Raw genomic sequence first — 27,056 nt, 5'->3', positions numbered from 1 at the left:
TTCCTCCGCGCAGAGATATGCTCCGTGGACTGCGGCTCGCACGGCGTGTGCATGGGCGGCACGTGTCGCTGCGAGGAGGGCTGGACCGGCCCGGCGTGCAGCCAGAGGGCCTGCCACCCGCGCTGTGCGGAGCACGGGACCTGCAAGGACGGCAAGTGCGAATGCAGCCAGGGCTGGAACGGCGAGCACTGCACCATCGGTAGGCCGGCCGCGCCCCGCCCCGCCCCGCGCCGCAGCGCGCCACGCGAGAGCGCAGTGTTGGCTGGTTTTCCACTTCGGAAAGCACCAGACGAGGAACGCGCTCACACACACACACTCGCAGGCACAGGGCACAGCACGGTGGGGACCAGAGGGGGGGGGCCGGGGGGGTGGTAAAAAGGCAAAGGGGGTCGAACAGATGGCGGGAGAAGGAGATTCGACTTGGGGAGGTGAACGCACGATGTAGTGTACAGACGGTGTGTCGTCGAGTTGTGCGCTGGAAACCCGTGCGCTTTTATCAGCCGGTGTCACCCCAAAACATTGTTAAACTCTTACAATTTTTTTCAAATTGCAGAAAGAAAGAACCGCTCGTGTCTTCCCACTAATTTTACTCACTTTTATTAAACAGGAAGTATTTTTTAGTATTGTCATTTTACAATGGGACCCTAGCTCTTCTTAGAACAGCTGTCGTGGGTATGGAGTTTAAGAACTTTTTATTCGCTGTTTTCTGTGACGGCCACGCGAATGGGTGGACGTAAAGATGATTTCAGTTCTTACTTACAAATGAGCTTTCCTTGAACATTCCTTTCCAGTGTTCTATATTGCCATTGCATAACAACAAAATATTTTTTTTATTTTTAAAACAGTCTGAGTGTGCGGCCTCTTGGGTTTCTGTGGATTCCAGAATCACGCGTCTTCACACTAGTTGGTGTCACAGTACCACATGTTCTAGGTACTCAGTGCCAACCCTTGAACAACACGGGATGGAACCGGGCAGGTAACTGGCTTTTTCCCAGTGAGTACCTCCCCTGTGTTCCAGCCACAGCTGGCAGTCTGCGGAGGCCGAGGGCCCGATGCACGCACTGCTGTAGGGCCTTCCTCAGGGGGCCCGAGCATCGGAAGAGCTGGGTGTCCGTGGGGAGCCCCGGAGCCAGTCCTCCGTGGATACAGAGGGACAACTTAGGTTTCTAGGGAGTCAAAGAGTTACATGCGGATTTTCAACTTTAGAAGTCATCGTCCCAGGCCATGCCTTGTTTAAGGTCACCTGTAATTCATTTCTGCCTCACTTTAGTGAAAGTGTACACTATGAATTATAAAAGGCGCAGCCCTACAAAAATTTCATAATTTGGGGCACGGCATTTCTTCACATTATTTTGTGTCCGTAGGATAAAATTTGATAAAGTTTTGTGGGGAAGTCTTGGTATCTTAAAAGTTTTCTTCTTCTAATGCATCTGTAAGTATTACGTACTTCACATTTTTTTTTACTTACAGGAGCCGGTTAGCCAGGCGTTCTTTCAAGGGCAAACTGAAATCACATACGTCATTGTCGTAATTGTGTCTTTGTAAAGCGTCATCAGGCCCCTTCCGATCTTACCGACATTTGTTTCAAGGGTCGCACTGCCACCCCCACGTGTGGTGACCCACTAGCCAGACCCGCAGGACCCAGGGGGGTTGTGCTCATGGCCTTCGTGGCCCAGACAGGGACAAAGGCCAGCAGTTGGTGTCGGGAGAAGCCCGTGCACAGGCCTCCCATGCCGTCCTTCTGCCCCAGAAGCGGTCACACGCATCACGCCTTGCCCCAGCAATGACAGGCATGGACACCTGTGCCGTGTTTCTGCCCGGGGGAGCCCCGTGGAGACTCTGAGTTAACGGTTCTTATTAAGGCTGCTCAGAGGCGTGGCCTCTGTCAGCCACAACCAAACCACCCAGATTCCAGACTCTCCAAAGGAAAACAGGTGTCAAAGGCTTCAGGAGGGCAAATCAGCTTCATCAGGGCGGGGAAGGCCCAGCTTCACAGATGCCAGCCCTGCAAACCTCTAAAGATTGTGACCTCTCACCTGGGCGGCATCCTCAGGGTCTCCCTTGCTGCGTGTGAGCTTAACCCCCGGGCAAACGTGTTGTTCTGCTGAGGTCGATGGCACGTGCACGCATGCACGGCACCCCCAGGGCGCTCCTGCCCACGATCTTGTGTGGCGCCCCCTCCTCTACTCTCTCAGGGGGGCTTTGCAGGCCATCGGCCGCCCGTTGTTCTGTGAACTACAGAAAGGCCGAGAAAAGCTGACAACCAGCCACAGTTTGTAAATCTTTCTAGGGATGCCCAGAGGACAGCGTAATACCCCTGTGACCGAGCAGGTCCATGGCAAGTCCCAGAATGCCCACATCCCAGCGGAGGGCAGGGACGAGGCTGCTGATCCCCACCACCCCCACACGCATCAGAAGTGCACAGATTCTGGCTTGGGGGTGGGGGAGCGTCACATATTTGACCACGTGTATCCTAGGAAGGACAACAAACACGTGTGTATCTAGTTTAGAAAAACAGGACGTGTACTATAAAGTTCACAGCCAGTTTTAACTTGCCAACCAACAGTTATTAAATCATTCTGTTGTTCTCACTGACCTCGGCAATATTAAATGGTTAGTTTCTCAGCGCTGAGCTGATCTTGAACAACTTCTCAGTTGTCTGGCAACAAACGGGACTTTTCTTATGATATCATATATCTTGCTGCGGTAGTTAACAATTCCATCTCTACTGTTGCATTTTATTTTGTGGCTTTTGTAGCCCATATGAGTAACAACGTGGAAAGAAAGGGCCTGCTTTATTTAGAAATAAACCCTAGAAGTGAACCTTTTAAAAGATGTGGAGAGCCTTTAAATCATTGTTTTGCTCTTTTTTTTTTTTACTGTTAGAATGATTGCCCCAAATTTTGGCACACAAAGATCCCCCTGGATTTCCCCCGTCTCCTCACTCCCTCTGTATCTGCCCACAGTGATGCCTGAGGGGCCAGGTTAAGAGTGGCCTTTGCGAGCCGCTGATTGAACAGCCCAGGCCAGGACGGCGCGCTTCCTCTTTCCAGAGAGTTAGTGCGCTGCTCACTTCCTTTCCATTTCAGCACTTGGGCATCCGGCTGAAGGAGCTGCCACCTTATGAAAGAACACCCATAAATCAGCGCGATTTTTTTCCCTTTTTCCATATTATGTGCCATCTCATTGAATACAAACAGCGAGGTTAATTGAAAGAGGGATAAAGGAGAAATTAAACAGTTAGAAGCCAACAGAAGTTCCCCATAGAAAGCGAAGGATATTCTTCATCAGTCATCTCGCTGTCTTCGTAACCGTTCATGCTTTCACAAAACCATAGGCATTTTTGATAGTAAGATCGGTTGTGGATTTAGAGTCCTTACTGAACACACTGTCCACCTGAAAGGATTCCATCCCGATATTTTTATTAATGTGTTCAGATTTCCCTCTCGGTGTGAATCACGTGTTCAGGGAATTTTAGACTCGTTCATCCACAGGTTCATTCTCCCAAGTTTTTTTCCCTTCCCTGGGTCAGACTTCCACTAGTGATGTTTGCAGATGGAAGAGGAAACGTGGGGAAACCTACTTTCAGCACTATTTCAACTAAAATAAATATCTCCTCTCCCTTCCTCCTCCTGAAGCATTCGTGATTGTCGGACCCTTTCATAAATAAAGAGAAGTCACATGATTGAGCCACATCAGATACTCACCAGCAATTACTGCGGACATAGTTCAATAGTGCTCGCACTGTTACAGATGCTCAGCTACCAAGTGGTATCATCTTTGTATGTGACCTTCCCATAAAAGGGTCAAATGATTATCATTTGCTTGTCATGGATAGGAAATATGTAAAAATATTTAGAGGATCCAGAAGCAAGTTAAAAAAGCATTTAATGTAATTAAGTGGTTTATAAATAATAGCTGATACCATTGGAGTGGTATATGGCTGTCTCTGTATTTTAAGAGCTTAAACCGTTCTGTAGTGAGAGAGTTGAGGTGCTTCAGGGTCAAATACGTGAACTGGGTGATACTTGTCTTGGCCTAAGTCAGTAAGTTCACTGTCAGTGTATTGAACCAGAATGAGAACTATGACCCTATAAAGGCAACTCAGTCAGTCGGTTTGGCTCTCTTTTCTTCTTCTTTCAGAAAAGAGGGGAAAACTGCTATCTGATTGGCCAAGAGGGGAAAATTGCTATCTGATTGGCTGAGAGGGGAAAACTATCTAATTGGCCAAGAAGTGAAAACTGTTATCTGATTGGCTGAGAGGGGGAAACTGCTATCTGATTGGCTGAGAGGAGAAGACTACTATCTGATTGGCCAAGAGGTGAGAACTGCTATCTGATTGGCCTGTTGCTGGATTTAATTGCCCATAGAAGCAATGCAAATGTCATGCCAGCCTCTGCTGAGCCGATGTTGGTAGGCAGAATCCATAGTTTTCAAGTGAACTGCTAACTAAACATCCTGGGCGATGATAAATCCTAAGTGCCACATTTTGAGCCTGAAGGCGGAGGAAGGGTGAAGATTGGATTGTTACCTACCTAGGGGGAAGGGTGGTTAGGAAGGTGCAGGGCTCACATGTCTGCTGAGGGAGAAAGCGTCCTCCGGAGGCTGATTGGCATCTTCCCTTCCCCCACAGGGGAACGGAGAAAATGGGTGTCCTTGTTTAAATGTTGCTTAGATGTAATGAAGACCCTGAGGTTGGAAAACATTTAAATCCTGGATCAAGATCCCAAAGAAGTGTTTGCTTCTGCCCTCCAATAAGCTTTAGCCATACCGTCATTACTTAGGTGTGAAACGCCGAGGGTTGTGTTTATTTCTTTTGTCAGTTTGTGGAGTCTTCAGAAGGGGAGTGTTTGTTAAATTCTTCCCATCCATTCGTTCTCTTGAGTAGTATTCCCGCCTGAAGGACTCCTGGAGGTCTCTGGTAACTTTTGAATTTATTGATAACTTCTGCTTTCCTTGGAAAATTACTAGATTTAAGCATGGGGTTCCCTTGTTATTCTCAGCTCCCTTCAATTTTTATTTTTATTTTTCCTGTGGCATTTGCATGTCTCAGTTACTTTTCGTTTGATAATTTATTCATGTCTTTATCTGTGAAGCAATTATTGATCATCTCACCTGTGATGTTTGAATACGACTTCTTAGGAAAGTCAGCATAACAAACTAGGGAGAGAAGAGTATGGGCTTTGAGATTTAAAAAAAAAGATATGTTTCAGTTCTGTGATTTATTCACTATAATTTGTATTTTAACTATTTTTAACTGCAGTTGGCTTTTTTCCAAAAGTAAAATGGCTATAATAATACCTGTCCTATGAGATTTTGAAGCAGAATAGTCTACTGTTTTAAGAGCTTTTGGAATTTGAATTCCTGCCGAACCATTTACATAGTGTGTGACCTTGGTAAGTCATCTGACCTCTCCACGTATGCTTCCCCGTATATGATTATTATGTGTCTCATAGGGTTGTTACACTTAAATGAAATCCTACCATGTAAACCACTTATTAAAGTACCCAGCAAATAGTGTTCGGTGAGTTAGAGTTTCTCATTTGTTGTTAAGTATTGAATGAGCAGGTGGCAACCCAAACAAGGTTTGGGGTGCTGAAGTTTAAATAAAAATAAAGTTTCTGTCCAACAAATTTGCTTAAATAGTTCTGAAATTTTCATAACATGGCTCAAAACTGTAACCTAGTCTCAGAATGCATATGACTTAATAAGACTTGAATACAGGGGTGGGCAAAAGGAGGTTTCCAGTTGTTCATATGGAAAATAATGCAACAAATAAGACAAGAATAAACTTTCTCGTACTCACAACTGTAACCCTACTTTTGCACACCCCTGTCTGTTGGCGTTGGAGATAAGAGCTGCTGTGTAAAATCGTGCTGATGAGCAAAAGGTAGAGTCTATTGTGGTATTTTTCTTCTCGCAATGTCTCCAACACAGCGCTGTTTATTGAGCTACATTGATTTTCATGCACTTTTAGGCAATTCAAATGGAAATGTGGCCTAAGGGAAATCCTAATTCCTTTAAGCTGCAAAAGACTAGCTATTTGTTTTTATTCTAATTCTTTAGTACATCGGGAGAAAGATCATTAATGATGACAAAGACATGCTTTGTCTGTTCACACAGAACGCAGACAGACAGCACGCAGCGTACCGCTATTAAATACCATGGTCGCTCTGGGCTTTGGGATGCTGGCGATTATAAATTGAAAATGAAATACACACAGTTGGGGAGTTTTCTACAAAACAGTGTGAGATGAAAGAAAAATCAAAACTACACCAGGGTGGGCAACTTAGGTTTGTTGTTCTAATTCTTTTTTTTTATTTTCAGGAAGATGGTGAAAGGGTAGTGTTTTAGTTGTTAAACTTTTTAGAATGGGTGACCATTTTGAAAAAAATGACACTGGTATATGCTTTACTTAGAGGGCAAAAATTATATTCTTTGCCATTTTTGTGAGTTCCCAAGTTGGCGATCATATTCATAATAATATAGAATATGGAAATTCTAAATCTGTCTTTTTACATCTCTGTTCAAACTTTATAGTTCCCCTTACCGACTGGGTCTAGGGTAGCACGTTACACCTGCTAGTGGTCACCCTGGGGATACTTGGCTTCATGGCTGTGGGACTGGCTTTACAAGGAAGAGTGGGGTGTCTAGCGCCCCCTGCCTGGGGCCCTGCTGGGCTGCTGGTGTGTTTTCTGTGAAACCGGTGAGGATTGGGCTTCGGGCTCCCGCACTGGCACAGCGCCCCCTGCAGATCTTGCAGGGGAACCGTGGGTGTATGTGGTCGTACATTCGTGCAACACTGGCACATCGGTGGAGACCTTTGTCTCCTTCTGCTCCGAGTTTCTTTCCGTCACCCTTTCCCTGGGCGTTGGATGGCTGCCGAGTGACTGGCACTTGGAGGATGCAGCCAATGCGAGTTCGAGCTGGGGTTCATTTCGTGGTGATTTAATTGGGTGTATTCATGAGGTGTGAAGTCATCGCTGTCTGTGGCTGTTACTGCCAGCCACCCACGAACGTCCTTCCCACCCTCTGACCCACCTCACGACACGACGCCCAGGTCAGAGAGCACAGGAGGGTGTGAGTGGCCCCGCAGCGCCCCGCTCAAGAAGGAAATCGCTAGGAGAGGAGACAGAGTGCCTGAAATGTGTGGGACAGGAGTACATCCATAGAAAATTCTTCTTGTCGTCACATACGTTGTAAAATGCCGGATCAAAGCAGAAGTGGTCTCCTGCCAGGATGCCTGACTATGGAAACTAAAGACTTATAAACTGGCCATATTTTTGGTGAACATTTTTGAGGAATCTGTCGAAATTCCTACATTTGGGGGGCACAAGCTTGTAGTGTTTCTGCAACCTTGAGTGCATCAGGGTGTGAAGCCACACCCGATACGCACCCCAGTGACTCACTGAGTCAGTCGTGTGACCCTGGCGGGAAAGGGTTCCTGCTCGTTCACGAAGTGCTGCTATTCACAATAACAGAAACTCATACCATTCTGCTCAAGGACTTCACAACAAGTGGTTAGGAATGAACGGCATCAATTCAAAGGGTATGTAAGATGACTTTACTGGGCAATTTCAAAAGTCTCCCCAAATTTGACAGTAATGCCAAAAGTTTACATGACATTACTGATCACACATTTTGAGGCCAAATGAAACTTTTCTAAACTATCCATAGTGAAAACCATATCAAACGACCACATTGAATTAAGCCTGAATTGTTTTTCTGTTCTCTCCACAGAGAATATGCCACAAAACCATTGTCTTATAAAGTGGCAGAGAGTCAATATAGTCCAAAAACAATAGGAAAACTTTTTTATTAGAGCTGGGCCAGGCACTTAATTAAAACATTATGCAATCTTTCTAATATTTATGGTATTTATCAGCTTAAAATTATACTGTGTTTTTTTGTCTCCTTCTAAATAGTTACTTTTGTATACCTAATTTCATCTCCCTTAGTTGGTATTCTTTTCCTTTAAAGAGAGCCTCCCTAGTTAGATAATGTCACACCCCACAAACCTGACCCACCTCTGTGCCCAGCCCTGTCACCTGAGAGCTGTGTGTGTGATCTTGGGAAAACCGCTTAAGCTTTAAGCTTAAGCCGTCTGGGCCTCCATTTCCTTATCTCTAAAGTGGGGGTGAAAATGGCACCCACCTGAAATGCCCTCCACCCTGGGAAGAGCCCTTACAACAGTCTCTGGCTCCAAGTCAACACCATGTAGACATTATGGACCGTGAATGAAATGAATAAAAAGGCAACTGTGGCTGATTCTCAACCTACTGGGTCTAGTCTCTGTGCAGAGGAATTAGCCAACAGAAAACCAGGAGCGCATGCCGGGTACCACTTCCCGACACCCTGGCGGAGGGGCCCGTGCCTCATGCTCTGTTGTGCACGGTGGAGGCTGGGTCACCAGCAAGCAGAGGCCACCACGGCACTGAGGGGAGGAACACGCTGACCTGGTTGGCAGTGACGATCCAGACAAGGCCGCAGAGCCTGTCGTGAAAGTGTGCAAGAACAAGAACTTCCTCTGATCCTCGCTGCTCTGCAGCGCCGGCGCTGTGCGTAATTCTGTGTGACAGAGAGGACGGCGATCCCTCAGAGCACCGTGGACAGCCCCTTGGGAGGCTGCGGAGTCGCCCGTGTTTGGACACCGGGCTGATGTTCGGATGTCTGTGCCGTCCTTTGAGACAGTAGGATCCCTCTGGGGCCCCTCCATGTTACTCGTTTCGTGGGCGTCTAATTTATTCAGTTAACAGTTTTATATACAGTACTCGATCCTCTGTAATCCCCTCGGAATTGATATTTTTTTCCCCAACGAGGCTATGTAATCTCCTCTGAAAATGCAAACCCTGTTTCTCTGACCTTTCCGAATGCGGGAGGGGACCCTGCGTTGTTGGGTCGTCGGCATCCTCTCCGCTCAGCTCCAGTGTTTCTGAAACAGAGATAATGTCTATTTTCCCTCGGCATCTTAAGCGCATTTCATTTTGCTTCGTTTTGGCGAAGAAGTGCTTGGGTAATGGCCGGTGTGTTGCTTGCAGACACGGGAGCTAGCCGGCTGTTTTGCTGTTGTCATTCACGCGTCCTTCAAGAGGGTTTTCCTCCTCACTGCGTTGCTCTTTTGTCTTCGTTGGGTTTTCTTCGCAGGTACCAGTTTCGGAGCGAAAGGACGAGTGTGCTGCGATGGGTTTCGTGGCGCAGGCGTGGCGAGCAAGGGCAGGTCTGCCCTGTGAGCTACACCAGTCTCTCACTCGGCATTCGGCAGGCTGCTGAGTAAAAGGGTAACCAGCCACCAGAAATTAATCTCGTGGTCTATGTTTGAAACTTTAGGAAGGTTGACTCCGTTTCTTTCCTATTTTCTTCTGAAAAATGACATGTCAAAGCTTTCACATCACTCTTAAGTTCCACTTTGACAACCAGACCCTACAAAGCCTCAGAGTTGCTGTTAGTTTGGAGTCTCCCCCAGCCCTAAATGGGAGGCACCTTCCGGCTTTAACTCTGTAGCTTCCCACCCCCGCCCTCCCGTGTCTTGTAGACCTGCCTGTAGGAGTCACAGCACGTCTCGAGAGCCCCATCAGAATTACATCCTCAAATCAGACAGAAACTCCAGGATGTCTGGTTTCAGATCCTCACACGACTTTTGCACCTGATTCACCTGTGACCGTCAGTACAAGGGATGTTCCCAGGAATTTCTTGACAAATGTACCGTCATCCTTTTGAGGATTCTTTTCCCCGGGCATCATTTTTTCACCCCTAAGAGTGGCCATAAGCGTTGGCATGAACAACACTCGCTATTGACGGTGGCAAAGAGAGGCGGCTGCCTCAAGCTGAGTGAGAGTTCGAGTCCCCGCCACAGGGCCACCAAGGTGAATGTCAGAGGCAGTTGTATCATTTCGGGAAGTGTTCAGTGTGTTCTCTGCTTTAGACAAGGGGCGTGTTTTAGGACCTCTGAAATCCAGTTCCAGAGGTAGGCAGTTATTTTGTGGGTGACTACATCTGGATCTAACATGTATCTTTCCCTTCAGGGGATGGACAGCCTGGGACCATTGGAATTTTGCATTTTTCAGTGGACAGATGCCTTACATTCTTCAGAGCCATGCAATCATGAATCCCATCCTATGAGGGTTATTTGGGCAGATTTCCCCTCCAGTCTCCTCCTGGGGCGTCACGGGGGTCCCCATAATTACCGTAAATCAGGGTTATTTCTACTCAGCTTGTTGCCAGGCTCACTGGCTTGAGAGGCAGCTGTGTTCAGAAACAGTGGAGGGTTGAAGCCACCGTTGTTTTCCGGAGACGGGAGAAGCATGTAAGGAGGTGCTGGTCATGCGTATTGTTTTGTGATCACTTAGGCGTCACTGGAATATGCCTGATTATTTCAGCCTTGAGAAACCTGATTCCTCCCCTTCTGCGGTCTTCTGTCTGGTTCTTTCCTACTGAACCCAGGAACTTAGTAGTTTTCTTGCTGGTCTGTTTATGTTTCTAAAAATAATTTACTGTAGCCCTGGCTGGCGTAGCTCAGTGGATTGAACGCGGGCTGCGAACCAAAGCATCGCAGGTTCGATTCCCAGTCAGGGCACATGCCTGGGTTGCAGGCCATGACCCCCAGCAACTGCACATTGGTGTTTCTCTCTCTCTCTCTCTCTCTTTTTCCCTCCCTTCCCTTTCTAAAAATAAATAAATTTTTTAAAATCTTTAAAAAATAATAATTTACTGTATAGGTGCTCTGTGTCTTAGGGAAGCAATTTGTAAACTAGAATTATTATCCCAAGAAAATTTTTTGATGTGTCCATCTGAATTACAATGTTACGTTCCGTGACAGATTTTTAAAATGCACATCTGCCTAGGCTCTCCCTTGGCCTCCTTGAACCTCATTCTCATCTTAAGTCAATTTAATTTTTTTTAGAAAACTTAGGAAGAGACATGATGTTTAAATAAAAGCCAGTTGAATTATATGTCATACTCGTATGGCATTGTTTTATGAAGTCTGCCCTTTTGTTCCTTTACGAATACACCGCCCTGTGTCTTTCTCCACTTGGAGCCCCTCATCGATCTGCATGTTTTAAAAACCACCTGAGACCTTAATTTCCACGAACATCCAGGAGATAGAAGGTGTCAGAGCTCAGCCGACCAGACGCACAGTTTAGCCAGAGCTAAAAATGAAAATCACTCCCTTCCGTTCTTGCCAAGCTGAGCAGAAGACTTTGGTTGAGAAGTTTGGGTGCGAGGCGTTCGGAAGTGACACCGGGCACCAAGTGCCATGTCGTCAGCTGTTTTACCACAGGAGCGAGGAGGGCGAAGGCTGTGACTGACTAGTGCCAGCCTGCAAATTGGTCACATCCTTCCTACAACTCAGGCCAGGTGACGGTGGAGTGCCAGCCACCTGGTGGAAGAGGAATGTGAATTTCAAGTCGTGCTCCTTGCCTGCAGAAATACTTATTACCTGCAGGGAGGGAAAAAGAGAAAGTCGGAGCTTTGCGTCTGATTCGAGGTCAGGGTAGAAGGACCAAGCCCACGGTTTCAAGGGCCACGGTCTTTGCTTCCCCCGCGGGCCCCTGAGTGCCCCTTCCGTGGGGGAAGTGGGTCCCTGTTGTTCTTGCCTGCAACACACTGGAAATAACCTCTCTTCTTTCATCTTGAACCAGTTTCTTTTCCCTCTGCCTCGTTTCTGAAACGTTCGTTTGGCTGTGGCGTGACTCCATCCCGAGCCTTGGCCCCTCCCCCTTCTCATGTGCAACGTGCTGCTTGCCCAGGTTGGGGGCGAGGACGGGCGGTCTTCCTCCACCGCTCTTCCTCGTGGCGGGTTCCCGGGCCCTCTGCTCTTGCAGAGTCTCCGCAGTGAGACCGGGAAACAGCTGTCTGCAGTGTAGCTATTATTCCTGGGGTTTAACAGACATGCGCCTTGGATAAATTAAGGAGCAGCCAAAGGAGATCCATAAATATGAATACTTTGCCAGCTGCTTTTCCATTAAACTCTGTTGATTGAACGAAATTGGGAAATAATTATGTTGGTGGGGAACCTACCATATCCCAGCGTAATATAATGTCTTCCCTGCACAACAGCGCCTGGTTCTTTGCTACACACCGAATTAGTTTCAGGGTAATCTACATTGCAAATGGCCCGATTTGCATTGCATCTATGCCTATTTCTTCTGATTTGTCAACACCTCTTTTTTAAAAAAAGCATCTTTAACATTAAGCATGGGTGGGTGAGACCATCTGCCGGTGGAGCTCACCCACAGCTCCATCACTTAACACGCAAGACAGGTTACAGCTGTTTAATTGTTGTGGCGCGGGATGATTATTGTTCTACCCAAGATTAATATTTATATACGTATGCATAGAAAGTGTGTGGTTAAACATAAGCGATCTAATTGTGAATTAATGGCGCTAGGTATTCATTAATTAGTCCCCACGTGAACAATGAAGTGTCAAATGATGCTTTGCACACACACTCCAACTCTTGGCTCGGAAGGTGCTTCCCCGTCGTGATTATTATGCACGTGTGTGATGCACTCCAAATGCATTGGCGTCTGCAAGGGGAAGCCACCGTGGAGCTGCCATAACGAGCAGAGAGGACGCTCTCCGTGTGGTCACCGCACACTCCCGAGCCCCTCCTGCGCCAGAGGCACTCTCCCTGCACCACAGTGACCAGGGCAGGTGCGAGGTGGGAGTTCCGACTGCTTGGACCAGCACGACACCCACCGGAGCCGCCACCGGCCCCTGGGGAGGGCTGCCTCGGCCGAGAGCGGGTGGTCTCCTGAGTCTAGGAGCGACCACACGTGCCACCTGCCGCTTCTGCTCAGCACCTTTCACGATGCAGAGTGTTCCGCAAAGCCCCGGCGTCGGGAGAGCAGTGTGCGCGGGGAAAGCGGTGCATTCCCGTCCCAGTCCCCAAGGAGTCGCTGTCACCGCGATTGTGTTTCCGAGTCTGTGAGCAGGGTGTACGAACACTTACACAGATAATTCCACTTCTTTAGGAAGCATTCACTTACCTGCTCAAATAACATCACTAAGGAGGCAACACAAACTCTGTAAGAACAAGTTGTGATAGGTTCTTTTTTAATATGAATAATTTTATTAGTTTTTTTTTCGATTAGTTTTCCTTTTGTATTATTGTGTGTTAGTTTCAGGTGTGCAGCCTCCTGGTAAGACGGTCATACCCTCTACGAAGTGTGCCCCCCGAGATATTGCCGGCACCCACCTGGCAGCATGCCTAGATGTTACAGTGTTACCGATGGCACTCCCCACGCTGTGCTTGCCACCCCGGTCAGTCAGTGCTCCGCAGTCCCTGAACCATGCCATGTGGTCTCTGTGCCCAGAGGCAGGATCCCACTGTGCTGGGGGACAGGCGGACGCACCGTCAAGGGGTCCGTGGGAGACGAGGAATCAGAAACCGTATTCACCCAAAGGGGGGTGTCCCCACTCTGGGAACTGGCCTCTCCATGGGGGGCGGAGCGGAAGGGGGCTCCTCCCGCACCCTCTGGGCAGAGCGGCCCTCGCGGCTCGGGAAACGGGTCCTCGGCCATCCCAGGCTCCTTTGCTTCCGGCCAGGTTTCCCCCTCACTGCACAGTCTCCTAACAGATACCAACTGCTTCATGACTCTGCCCTTTCCAGACCATATTAATCAGCCGAAGTAATAATACCTAATATTTACCGGGTGTTTACTCTGCGCTGAGGCACAATGCAAAGTCCTCTGCTTATATTATCTCATTTAATCCTCGCAACTACCTTACCAGGAGAAGCTGTTAAAATCTCCATTGAGGGAACCCAGGCTCAGAGAGGGTGTGTAACTCTTCTGGATGCACAGCTAGTAAGCAACGGAACCAGAACCCAAACCCACGTGAGCCATTCCCAAGCCCATACTCTCAAGCACTAGACAGTGCTGCTCCCTAGATTACCTTTGCATTGTTTCTTGTGTTTGTGCACAGTGGAACAAGTGACATTTATTTTTTTCCTGTGACAAAGAGAAATTAATGTCTATGTCCCTGTCATGAAAGATTGAATTATCATATGAAATGAATCCATTAAGAATGATATCAATTATATCTCGATAATAAAAATGTCACTTTTTAATTCAGAAAAATGTGAAGTATAGCTGATAACAGGACCCATAGTTTGCCAAAATAAAAAGAATTAGAACAACAAAAAAAGAGTTTGAGGGAAATTAACTTACACTGTGAAGGATTTAAGGAAATTGTAAACTAGTTACTGAAAACCCTACAGAGCACCTTCCAGAAGTGAAGTTTACTTACAGTGTTGGTTCTTCTACCAGCTGAAGTTAGTAGACTGAATACCGTGCATAGGCATGGGCCAGGGAGAAGCGCGGAAAGCGGATCGGTGGCTGGTAAACCAGTGCCATCGGCGCGTGGACAGAGGCTCAGAGAAGGTCGGTGCCCCAAATACGACTGCCAGCCGTCGGTGCGCTCTCTCTCCCCACAGACAGAGAGAAGTTACTCTCTGTGTAAGTCGCCTTCGGAAAGAGCCATCGATGGTCTCTCCAAAGTAAATGTCAGTTTATCTTCGGTGAGTTCAAAGGATGGTTCAAGTTCGTTCATTGCTTCCCCTGATATCTTCAAGAAAACTAACAAGGGAAGGGCCCAAGGATATTCTACACATTTATTTCTGTCTTATTCTCCTTGTTTCTCTTAAATATCAAATGTTATGGGAAAATGAAGGCAGGGATGAGAGACAAAAAGTCACCCTCATTGATGCTGACCCGGTGGGCAGGTCGTTTCCGAGGTTTCCTGCCATTAGATGCGTTGGTGACACGGACCCCAGTTCAGTGACTGTCACAGTGGTGTTCCTCATCTCTGAACGTCAAAGATGCAAGCACTCGTTCAGTGTGAAAACCAACAGTTCCTGCCTTCCCTTACTCACGCTCAGAGCTCTCTCTGGACAGTGTGATTCCCCAAATCAGAGCACCACGGTGTACCTGCTGTTTTTCTCAATCCGGGGAGTCCCGAGGCAATGTGACTTTTCTTCTGCTGTTCAGTGAACTCCAGCACGGAGTCTCAAGGAGACAGGGGTTAACTGCCACATTGATGTGTGTGGTCCAGTGGCCGAAATCACGCCCTGTGCAAAGACAACCACCACAATCACGTGTCACAGGCCACACAACGGCCGCGTCCCCCCAGGGGCTGCACACACACCCGCACCCACTGTGCGCCGTCGGCTCGAGGGTCCTGCTGGTGCTCGCCTTACGTAGATGGAGTCCATGGCAAGGCAGGAAGATTCTAAACTCTAGGAAAATACCAAACAGTATTCAGCCAGTTGTCTATTCCAAGCTCTGTGGCTCCTAATGGCACTTTTCAACGGGACTGACTTTATAAGATTTGGGTTATCACAAAGCACCTCTTTCTTAGAATAGAAATATTTCTGGGCTGACTTAAATCAGGAAAAATGTTACTGTATGTCATTGTTTTGGAATGTGTTGGTATAATTGATATTCCAAAGCACAGAATGGTATTTCGCTTGGGTAGGTGCATATCAGAAGCATTGTATTTATACAGACAATATTTACATCAAATTTCCAAATTATGAAAGGAATAAAATATGCAAGCTTTCAAAAGCAATTATTTAGAACGGATTTTCAAAAAAGCATCACCAGTGTCAGAGGAGCAAAAGCTCTTTTAATTACATGTGCCCGTACAAACACACAAACTGTTTTCCATTACTGACCCAGCCTCACCCACTAGTTGTTAAAAATTCAAATTAATGGCACCTCCTAAACAGGATAAAACATTTGCGATGTTTTATCCTGATCTCAGAGTGAGAGTTCTGTGAAGAGAGAGAGCATTTTAAGGGCCTGAGTAAATTGTTTTACGGTGTTCAAAATTAGGTCAGCGTCATCATCCCTTATGGCAGGGCACTCAGTAATAAACAGTGCAGCACGGACCAGCTCAGGAACACCCAGCCGCTGCAATGCAGCTCGCGTGCTGATTTAGACGGTTGCCGATTGGGATAAATAGATTTAATATGTCCTCACTTGCAGACGACACCTTTTCCGTCATTCCACAGGAGGTGGCACGTGAATAATCTGAAAACAATACCTACTTAAGACATTAATGAGATACTAATGTGAATCATTTTTTAAAGTCTGTGTTATAAAGTCTTATGAAACACACAGTGCCGAGTAAAAATTCGTCCTCGGCTCCAAGGACTTTCAGTAACAGCCACAGTGGAAACTATGCCTATGTTTTCTTCTGTGCTCCTCTGATCAAGTTATCCTCGTCTGAAGCTGGGCCTCTAAGGTTTTATCGTCGTAATTAAGCTGAGAACTATTGTCGGGCTTCTGGATGCTGTCTTACTTGCCTGTGCCCAGGCTGGACCCAGGATTCAGTTCAGGAGCCCGTGAGAAGACTGTGCCACTTAATATGCTCCGACCACACATGTGGCTGACGGCAGAAACAATGTGAATAGTTCATAGCCACACACATCAGCGACTACGAATACACAAGCAGTTTTTGCTTGTGAGCTGCCTAACCAACGTGGTTTGCCTTTGTTTCTCCTCTGTGTTTTTAAGCGTCCGTGTAAAGTAAAGCAAATTTGGAATTGATCCTGTGCCACAGACACGGCCAGCTGTCCCCACCCCTCCCCAGGGCGGCCACACACACCCCTTCCAGCTCATCTTCAGCAGCCTTCTTCGGGACTGCTCCTCAGCGGCTGTTTCTTCCACGACCTTAACACAAGGGCTGAGCTGCTGCTTTGATGTTTCAAACTTCTTTCCTTTTGTTTTTCCTGGTTGTATCCCTCCGTTTTAACATCTTGCCAGTAGGTTTTCTAAACTGGGCGCTTTTAGAACAGGTTACCACAATTCTTACCAGGCTGTGTCAACAGATTAACGTTTCAAGTGAGCTTGGATTTTCATTTTAAGTCCCGATGAGTTGAGCCTTTCTCCCACATCTCAGCAGTCACTGGGACTTTGTCCACCTGTACAGCAGGTAGACTGAGGACCTCTGGTGCCCGGGCTGGGCACTGGTGCTCTGGGGTAACTGTTCCTGAACGTCCAGGGTCCTGCAGAAGTGACGCCTGCTTGGGTGTGGCTGGTAGGGTGATAACGTGGGTGTGATCATCTATACTTTGAATTTGAACATTTCACCTACAAGGACAGTGTGGGGGGCTTGAGTGGGATAGTGTTAGGTTACAGAATGACCTGCTTACAATTTTGTAATACAAGAGTTTGTCATTGAAAAAGGGGGCATTATTTGTGCCAGGCCCTGTATTTTGAAAGAGAGACAATCAAGGCCAAGAATTCACCCTGGCGTTGAAAAACCACTCACCAGGATTATGCCATTTAAGCGAGAACCACCTGGGGCTTTCCCAAGGAGGCCACACAGGTGACCTGGCCAGAGGGGTGGGACTGTCCTGTGGCTCTGGGGCAAGAAATAGCTGCTGAAATTCCTGGAATTTGTGGGAGGTCGGGAATGTCTGCATGGTATTTCTCGATCCTTCTATCAGTTTCTTCTGCTGAAGAACAATTCTCTGTTTCCAAATCTCCAAGAAGAAGCATTGTGATGCTGTGGTTAAGAGCAAGCGGTGTGTCACCGTCTCCTGGAGTATTCTGAACGGGGTGTGAACCAGAGAAAGAGCCCCAGGCCAGAGCTGGGTGTTTGGGAATTGCTCATAGGTCAGCCAGGAGTTCGTCCTCTGCTAGTTACAGACCAAGAGCTCGTGGAGGAGCTGACATCATAGGTAGCACTTGGTGTTTGTGAGCATGCGCACACGGTTTTTTTTTTTTTCCTGGGAGAGGATCCATAACTTTCTCCGCTTTTCTCCGATCTGAGACACCAGAAGATTCAAGAATCACGATCTTCCAGGAAATACCGTTCGCACTCCCCTCTTTGTTCCGCATGGGTCTTCTTAAAAGACAAATAACTGAAACTCCAGGGAAAGTATTTCATGAATACGTTTTACCGGAGAATAGTTCCATTAAAGCGCTCCGTTTTATATGTCTAGCACTCATTTTTACAAGAGTTTTCTTCTGTAAAACAAATTCAAAACTTCTTAGTAGATCTAATAGGAATGGTTCTCCTTCGGTGTCGGTTAATTTTTTTTGCAATTTAATGTGCATTTTAACATTCGTTAGGCATATTAATTTTTAAATATGCTGTATTATCTTTATGATTATTGCTCCCCGTGGCTTCTTCCAACATGCCTGCATTTGTCCAGTGATTTACTGCAGGGGCTTAAAAAATGACTTCTTTGGCTGCCATTATTATTTTTAATCATTATTTGAACCTCATATATTGACATCTCCCTTTAACTTCTTTATTATGTAGGACCGGGCTTTTGTGATTCTATGAGAAATTTTATTCTCAAAGCCAGGATGGAGAGTCCCAGAGGTGTCCAACCTTTTGGCGTCTCTGGGCCACAGCGGGAGAAGAAGAGTTGTCTTGGGTGACACATTAAACATGCGAACACTAACAAGAACTGATGAGCAAGAAATGGTTTTAAGTAAATTTACAGTTTGGTGTCGGGCCACATTCCTAGCCATCCTGGGTTGGATGCCCTCACACGGTTCCCTCTTTCTGTCTTGGTTTTAAACTATCAGCCCCGTAATTATTTCCTATCACATAAAATTGCAAATGACAAACCTTGGTATCTTTTTTTCCAATACATATGTATATTTTTCTTATGATTGGTTTTTAACTTTTTGCGAAACTTTTGTTAATTATTTTTAACATTTAAAAGTGTTGTGTAATTTTAACCTGTGTATTTTAAATGTATTTTCTAATTTCAGCTTCACTTCCGATGTGCTCTTGCCTCAATGACAAACTTTACCTTTACCACTGTTTTTCGATCTGTGTCGCATAATTGATTCTGTTTGCTAAAATAATGGGAGTAGCTAGATTAGAAATAGTTTATTCCTACTTCAGATCTACTAATCCAGGTCAGAATTAATCACATTCCTAAGTTTGGTCGTGTGAGCTGAAGCGGGCCTGGTCTGAAAGCCAAAGGCTCACTCCCCACCTCCGATCAGTGTTATTAGTTTTTAAGAACTCCCCCAGAAATACTACCCTATCTAAATCAGAATTTTTTTAGACATTATTAAGAGGCTCTACTAGATTATATAAGGTTTAGCATGAATTATTAAGAAATCCTATGGATGATGTTATTCAATGATCCATTTTTATTTTACTGTCTGAACACGGGATCATTTGTAATCAATTATCATTTCAGAGGAGTACCCACCGCTGTTTCCTCCTCACCTGAACCCCCCTGCAACACATTGTCGATTAGCTATAAACACGCTCATTTTTAAATGCACCTCCGAAGCCGCTAATGGCGTCCTGTGGCCAAGTGAAGGGTCCTCTTATGCACACAGTACAGATGTGTCAGAACCACTTACGGCCTCGTTTGCACCAGTGGTGGAGCCGCCAGCCTCCAGCGGCCCCGCTGAAAGTCCCAGTTTAAATCGTTCCGCGCAGAGGGCGGCTGCCACGGGCACGTGTCAGGAAGGAACACCGATCAACGGCAGCATCTCTGAAAAGCAATTTTAGGTCATTAAAGATGCATGAGTTTTGACAAAGCCGGAGGATTTGAGGCTTGTTAGGAACGTGTCAGATCTCCACGTGGAGAGGAGAGAGGTGTGCGCTTCTCTGTTCCGGAGGGAAGGGGTGGCCGCCCCGTGGCCTCGTGAAGGAGTAAAGGAACAGGGACAGTCAGAGACTCGGTCTTCATCCTGACCGCTCCCGCCACGCTTTTGTCGGAAACGAGCCCATTGCCGAACGAACCCTGAAAAGATACGGGGTCTCAGAACAGCCCGTACTTCCCAGTGGACGGTCCGTGGGACCCACCACTGAGCCCCTGACACAGAGTGCAAAGCCCCTGAATTCACCCTTGTCTACCGAACTGGCCTTTTTCAATAATACGTTAAATGTGCTCCACCTGCTCGAGGGTTCTCAATTTCTTTTTCTTGCTTATGTACGAACCGTGATAGTTGCACGGTTTATAAATGTGCAAGTAACCCAGGAGGGCCGGTGCACGAAGCAGGCCCCTGTCTCCCAGGTCGAGGAAAGACAGCGTCAGAGCCCCCAGAAACGGCTGCTCCGGGCCCTCGTGGCATTCTCTGTCCTTCCCCAGTGGAGCCCCGATGAAACCGTTCTATGAAAAACAAACTTTCCAAACACTGAATTTTTTTCTCACCCCCCTCCAAAAATCACAGTTTGATTATTCGTAGCTCTCACGGTTGTGAATTTCCACCATTCCCTGGCAGGTCAGGTACCTGGTGGGGGTTACGCCTAACAGCCCGGGGAAGGTGGCGCTAGTGGGCCTGCATGCGTTTCTTGAAAATGCGGAGTGTTTCCTGGAGTCACGGCCACGTTCGCTAAACCGTGAACGTGTTGCATTTTTAGAAGCTCGGAAGTGCCCCTCTGTCGTGTTCTGTGAGTCTTACGTCAGCCGCAGCTACTCGGTTTGCATGTGAATTCTGAAAATTTCCTTGTCCCCTGTGACACTTCTGAAATGTCTGTCTGTTCTCTTTTTTTTTCCTCTTTAATTTCTCAAGCTCACTATTTGGATAAGATAGTTAAAGGTACTGTATACTTGCTCTTTGTCGGCACGTCTACATATATATATATTATATAACTGTGTATCAGATTGCATTAGGGGTGAAAATAGACTGTTTTTCATGCATATTTCTGTAAATTATAAGTCAGGAAATGCCTTGGATTTAAATTACAAAGACTTAAATGTCTGTGTCTCATTTTTATAATTTTCGGTTACCCCAGATTTCATTCCTATGTGAAGGGCTTCACTGGAACCCCCAAACTGAAGATAACAGTACATTTGCTGTTTTTTGTTTACGTATTTATTTATTATTTTCCATTTCTGTTTTAAGACCTTCGTTGTTGGCAATTCCTCTACTGAGTGTTACATTCTAAAGTAAAGAATCGCAATTGCTCGCTCTCACACTGCAGAATAAGAAATTGCCAATCGAAAGAAGATTTGGATTAACGTATGCTGAGAGAAATCTCATTGATCTTCATAAGAAAACTTCTTTGGCTTCCTCTCAATGTTTCAAAATCCATGTGATATCATAATCTGTTTCATTATTTTCTAAAAACTGCAGAAATAGTGTGCCTTCTATAAAGCACACAGTAATATGCTCAGCAGAAAACAGCAGATTCTCCTGTCTTCAGTTATCGTAGAAATAGGTGAAAAATATTTTTTCCCCAAAATTCCCTTTCCCTTTCTCCTCAGATTACCTATTTTCTATTCCTTGTTTGTGTTTTTCATTAGAATATGCAAATATTCATGGCAATATCCAGGCTTTTTTTATACAAGAACTCTGTGTACACGCAATCAGCTGCTTCGCCTCCCTGTCAGAGGGGCAGTTGGATCTTTTTCGTGAAAGACAAAACAAAAACGTCCGTAAAGAAAATTCACCTTTTATGCATTAAATCATCGAGAAATGCAGACAGTAATTGTCTGAAAGAAAGGAAGCAGCAAAATTAATCTCATCTTGACCTGATGGTATCCATAAGTATAATTTTATTATACCCTGCCTCAAGAGACGGTCAAAATTTTCTTCTTTCTGTTAACTCTAATCTTAAGAGACAGGATGTCTCTTGGCGATACTTGCAAGTTTCGCTGTGGAGGAGGGGACGCCAATGCATGAGTGCTTCTCTTAACACAGACTTAAAATAAACATCTTTAAGCAGATTGTCCCCTTAAATTTTGTCCCCAAAATGAGAAGAGCATTCCAGTTCTGAGAAGCTGTCTCATAAACCCTGATTGCGATAGCAAGTATTTTTACTGATACATATTGTATACCAAATTATAAACAGTCCTGTCCAAACAGACCTGGTTTCTAACCAGTGCTTCTCACCACATTAGAGCATTGCTGTCCTTGTGTCTGTCAGTGTCATACCAAACTCATGGACACGGCCACCAGAAGCTCCCCAAGTGTCATCTTCATGCACAGGTCATGTCGGCCGCATGCCAGATATCATCATTAGAAAGACGCAAAAAAAAAAAAACTGTTTTCTTTAAATGTCATGTTAGACTGAAACAATTATAGATTTTGGGTCTATTAAATTATTTTAATTGTTTCCCAAATTTTCCCTTCTTGCCCATAAAAGCAGACAAGATAGGATATAAAGGTAACAGCCTAAAAGCCTTAGGGAGATTGTCACCAAATATCACTTCTCGCTCTCTGTCTTGAAGCACGTCACTACCGTGTTTTTGTTCAGTCTATCAATGTTTTATTGTGGTCCTTCTGGTATTTCATTTTGTCCGTCCTAAGTAACCAAATATGCACAGCTGCCACATTCAGTTGGAAATCCTGTCGGTCCTGTCCCATCCGTATGCAGCCTGAACCCCGGTGTTTGTTAGAATAGACGCTAAGCTGCTTCACGATTTCCCGGGCTTTGCTTCTTCTGTGACAAGGAATGTACTCCCGGCATAAAGTATAGTCATCAATACTGGCCTATACTTTGTGCAATGATTTAATGCACTGTAATTTCACATGACTGCACGGCAACTCTGGGGCCAGATAAAATTAATGGTCTCTTTGGAACGTCACGCATAGCCTCACCCCCCCCCCACTTCCATGCTTTTGAATTTAGAGGGAATTTGTTAAAGCAACGAGGTGCTCTAAGAAGGGCATGTCCCAATGAGTGACCGGTAATGTTGACCGCAGATTAAAAATCCATACCAGGGATTCTGAAATTACCGCATGGAGATGCTGTTTCACACCGTGCCATCAACCAATTGACCTCGTTGCTTTGCTGAAGGGAAAAAAAAAAAACAAAAAAAACCTTAAGTTAATTTTGTCTGGCCCGCAGCTATTTAGTGGGTTGTTGCATATATTTCTGTCCTGCCCAGGTAAGTGGTGTCTCAAGGGTCAGGCCAATCAAAGATGCCACTTGGATAAGAATTAGATTCCTTAGATAATGTTGCTGTTCCTGTACATGTGCAATTACAGTATTTGTGCTGTTTACAAAGGCCTGTTCCCACTCAGTGTCCCTTATCTGTTCATCGGAGGTGCGAAAACATCCGGCACTCAAATCCCCCGTGTTTTTTTTTTCTCCTTGTGTCTTTTGACAGAGGGCTGCCCGGGTCTGTGCAACAGCAACGGCAGGTGCACGCTGGACCAGAACGGCTGGCACTGCGTCTGCCAGCCGGGGTGGAGAGGAGCGGGCTGCGACGTGGCCATGGAGACCCTGTGCACGGACAGCAAGGACAACGAAGGAGGTAGGACGTGCCGGGCGGGGAGAAGCAACGGCGGGCCAGGGCACAGGTGTCCGAGGTGCAGCGAGGACATCGTTCTCTGTCGCCCCGCGCCCCAGAGCTCAGATCCGCACCTGACGGGACTGGTTGAAAAGTGCGTGCGTGCTGACAGAGGGGTTGCACGCGACCCCTGTGGTCCCCGAGACTGTTGCCATCTGGGGAAGAGGCAGGGCAACCAGGCTGCTGGGGGATGCGCCTTGTTCTCCATCCCTCTTCCTAACTTCTGGCGATGATTATCCTCCCTGAGATATGGAGGCCCTGAGAACTGGGAGCTCCAAAGCAGTCATCGAACAACTCAGCAGCCCGACTGATGCCAGGCGTCTTCCCGCCTCTTCCGTGGACGGGCCTGGGAGCCCACGGGAGGCAGTAGCGGACAGCGGGCCCCTGGGAGCTGGGTTTCCACCCTCTCCCCACCCTCAGCCTTACGCCCCGAGGGAGGGATTCCGACACTCCACCCAGAGGAAGACCCGGGTTAGGAAGTGCTGCCTGTGCCCCGTGGACACACCCCCAGCCGCCGTCGCTGAGGTTCGGGGACCAGAGAGCCAACGTAGATGCCCTTTGGGCTGGTGGTGTGGTCTGCCTGCAGGACTGAGCGTTACAAAGGCTTCGGTCCCCAGCTGGGCGTCCGGGGCCACTGCGGGTGGCGGTGCGTGCCCCGCTCCCTCCCTCGTGTGTCGTCTGCCCTCTGGGACCGTGCACGTGGGTGGTAGACAGAGCGTCCGTCACGAGGTCAGGTTTCGGAGTCGGATCTTCGCTCCAGCTCATAGTGCTGACGTGACCTCACGCGAGATTCTGATCTCTCAGCTCCAACTGCTTCACTTGTGAACGGGAATAAAAGAGGTTTTGAAAGGATAAAGAGAGAGCATGTAGGTCTTTGCTATGTAGCCTGTTGCCAGGCACAGGGTATGTTGTATGCAGCAGCCATTATTATTCGATTCTCTGTCTTCTGCTTTCAAAAGTGCTCATTTGACTAATTGCAGTTGATACGACGTGGCCAGAGAAGTTGCGTCAGCCTTCTCCTCCGTACAGAGCGGGCCGGGCTCCTGCTCTGCAGGAGGCAGAGTGACCAAAACCGGCCCTCGAGCTTTCCTGGTACCCCAGCACACGCACCCCTGTGCACGTGTGTGTGCGCGCACGCATAAATGATGCATGTGTGTGGGAACACATGCAGACACGTGCGTGCACACACGCGTGCAAGTGCACACACGCAGCCTGAGCCCACGGTCATTCTCAAACCACATGTTAGCTGTGTCTCGTCGTCCTGACGAGAAGCCGCAATCCCCCCTCTAGTTCTGAGCAGACCGTGAACTATTTTCACGTTTCCTTTCCACCCGGACTATCAAGAGAAAGGAGTCACAAGTTCTGAGCTGCAGCCTCCTTGGCTCTCTGCTCCCGACGGATCGAGGAGGTCCTCAGCCCCCGCAGCTTCTCCCGTCCAGGGAGACCCTGTCGCCCCCGCCTCCTCTTAACGGCACTTGGTGGGAACGGTGGCATTAGTCCTCTCGGAGCCACTGCCCAGATGGCAGCTTTCCTGGCCGGTGTCCCCCAAAGCCCCTGTCCCATTGTTTTCTGTTGCTGTTCTTCCTCCCCAGGCAGATATTTTGGAGTTTGTCTTCCAGAAGGGAATTGCACTCGGCAGGTCACGGGCTCTCAGAGGGAAGCCAGCTGCAGGGCCGTGTCTGCAGAGACGCCGAGGAGTAATTTACGGGCTAATCAACTCCTCGGTATTGTGATCGGCAAAGGCGGTTTTTCCCTTTCCTCAAAATGTATCAGCTGTGAATTGGCCTCGTTCCCCCTTTGTTTACTCTCATTAGCACGGAACTGGCTGTCTGCAGGCCTCCCCTCCTGGGGGAGCCCCAGCTGATGGAAGACCCCCTGCGGTGTCCCTGCTTATTTCATATCGTTTGTATTCCCGTCCCAAGCCCAGTTTCATTGATCTTCTCAGAAGGGATCTCAGTGCCCCCTCGGAGACTGAACTGGGTGCCTCGTCACCCGAGCTCGAGGGTTTTGGGGGACCACAGCTGGGCTGTGGGTACGGAGACGATGTTCTCCCCATCACAGCCCCGGTCAAGACGCACCTCTGGCAGTGGAGGACAGCAGGATCATGACATGAAGGCGACCGAAGAGAACGTTTTCAAATAAGAGCAATACCTGAAATCCCATGGCAGACGGTGAACTGTACGATGTGTAGATCCATTGTCTAAATTCAGCTTGGTGTCCGAATGGTGGGTGAGCCACAAAGCAGCGAAGGAACGTGATTTAACACGTTCAGTAACTGGGGAGGAAGAGAGGATGGAGAGGTTGATTTGGCCCCGCCAGAAATTAAACACACCGCGTAAAGGGCTGCTAGTCCAGCCTGAGCTACTTCATAGGACACAGTCTTTGTAAAAAGACAAAGAAAAGGACAAAGAAGGTTGCTTACCCTTTCCAGAACTGCATAAGACAGATTAAGAAATATTGGTAAGAACAACTACATACGGAGAAGTAGTGAAATATGGGTCCTTTCCTCGCCCTATAAAGCATGTTTTCCTTTACCAAGTCTGGTGCCCCCGTGTCCACTGCCTAAGCCTACATACAGGTCTTCCATGTCCAGCTCTCAGTGGCTGGACACCCCTCTTTGCCTGCAGAGTCCCACCCCCCCTTTTCATCTCTGAAATGCTCAGGGAGAAGCGGCCTCACGAGGGAATTCTCCCCAAGCACCAGGAGGCTCAATACAGCAGGCTGGAGGAACCAGTCTGTAGCCACTGTCTTCACACCTCCACCGTCCTACGACACGAACCTCCTGGGGAGCTGGGCGTTGCTGTTTGTAAAGGGTCAAATGAACAGCGGTTGTGCACAGAGGGGCTACTGCCCCTCTTTTTCAGAACTAAGGGCAAGCTTGGACCCGCAATGAAGGCCCTGACCAAGGTCCCCACGCTGTATGGGACCAACAAGGTGCCCCCCCACTCAGTCCGTCAGGTGTCAGGGGCTGCTGAAGCTGATTGCACGGACAAGGCAGGCAGTGCGGGGAGCGGGGTGGGGGCTTAGATTTCTAGATCCCACCGTGGAGGACAGGAACGGTCAGCGGACCGGAGAGTTGTGGGTACCATCTCCCAAGGCGCATGGAGACACGTTGGGTGCAGCTATGAGATAGCCTGTGGTCACTGAGAAAGCTTTCGGAGCAAATGACCGGCAGTGCATGCCCAGGCGTGGCTTATAAATATGTCCTCTCCAACCCCCTCTTCACCACAAAGCCAGCCTCCCCCTAGACTGAGCCGTTTCAGGTTCGGACCCCAGAATTCACCCGATGGAGAAGTCGCCAAGCGCAAAGAGAAGGCAGGGGAAGAGCTGGGAACCAGTCACTATTAAATGCTCTGTGATCTGGGGGGGCTTTAGGGCGGCGACCCTGCACTGCCTCACGGGTTAGTTCCTTGGGTCCCCTTCTACTGGGCCGTGGGGACTGAGGCACGCTCCCTTCACCTCAGTAAGAAAATCCTTCCTGTTCTCGAAGGATCTATCTATTATTCTTACCAGGAAAGACTCTCCAGTATACATGATGGGCACTCCACTCAAATGGTACTAAGCTTTAGAAAAGAAAAAAAGTGTTAGCTTCTATAATGCAATTTCAGAGATGTTCAAACATCTCTGAATGCACAGGTGTTCAAACAGTGAGAGCAGAAAGCTGGGTCACTTCAACTGTCACCTCTGCTCTGTTCTGTGCTGGCACCATTCTGTGACTGTCTCCCCGGCCAAATGACTACCACCAGCTCTGGGTGTGCATCCCCCCCGGGTGAGAACCCCGGACAAAGTGGGCGCCTTCTCCAGTGGTTACATGGGCCTGCACCTG

The 27,056-nt window shown here is 47.6% G+C and overlaps 1 protein-coding gene across 4 annotated transcripts in view; it reads left to right on the top strand.

The window, feature by feature from the left end:
• The window catches only part of TENM3 (teneurin transmembrane protein 3), a 562,504-nt gene that overhangs the window by 462,395 nt on the left and 73,053 nt on the right, over positions 1 to 27,056 (top strand). For 2 of the 4 annotated variants that reach the window (XM_028526435.2, XM_036011778.1), the window contains exons 12-13: positions 14 to 199; positions 23,048 to 23,194. In XM_028526435.2, coding sequence (XP_028382236.1) covers positions 14 to 199; positions 23,048 to 23,194 — 333 coding nt within the window. Of the gene's footprint in view, positions 1 to 13; positions 200 to 20,504; positions 20,532 to 22,083; positions 22,102 to 23,047; positions 23,195 to 27,056 lie in introns of all 4 variants that reach the window. The other 2 variants (XM_036011776.1, XM_036011777.1) reach the window with 2 other exon arrangements.

Source organism: Phyllostomus discolor, chromosome 11, assembly GCF_004126475.2.
Source record: "Phyllostomus discolor isolate MPI-MPIP mPhyDis1 chromosome 11, mPhyDis1.pri.v3, whole genome shotgun sequence".
NCBI lineage: Eukaryota > Metazoa > Chordata > Mammalia > Chiroptera > Phyllostomidae > Phyllostomus > Phyllostomus discolor.
This window is presented reverse-complemented; position numbering and strand designations above follow the sequence as displayed.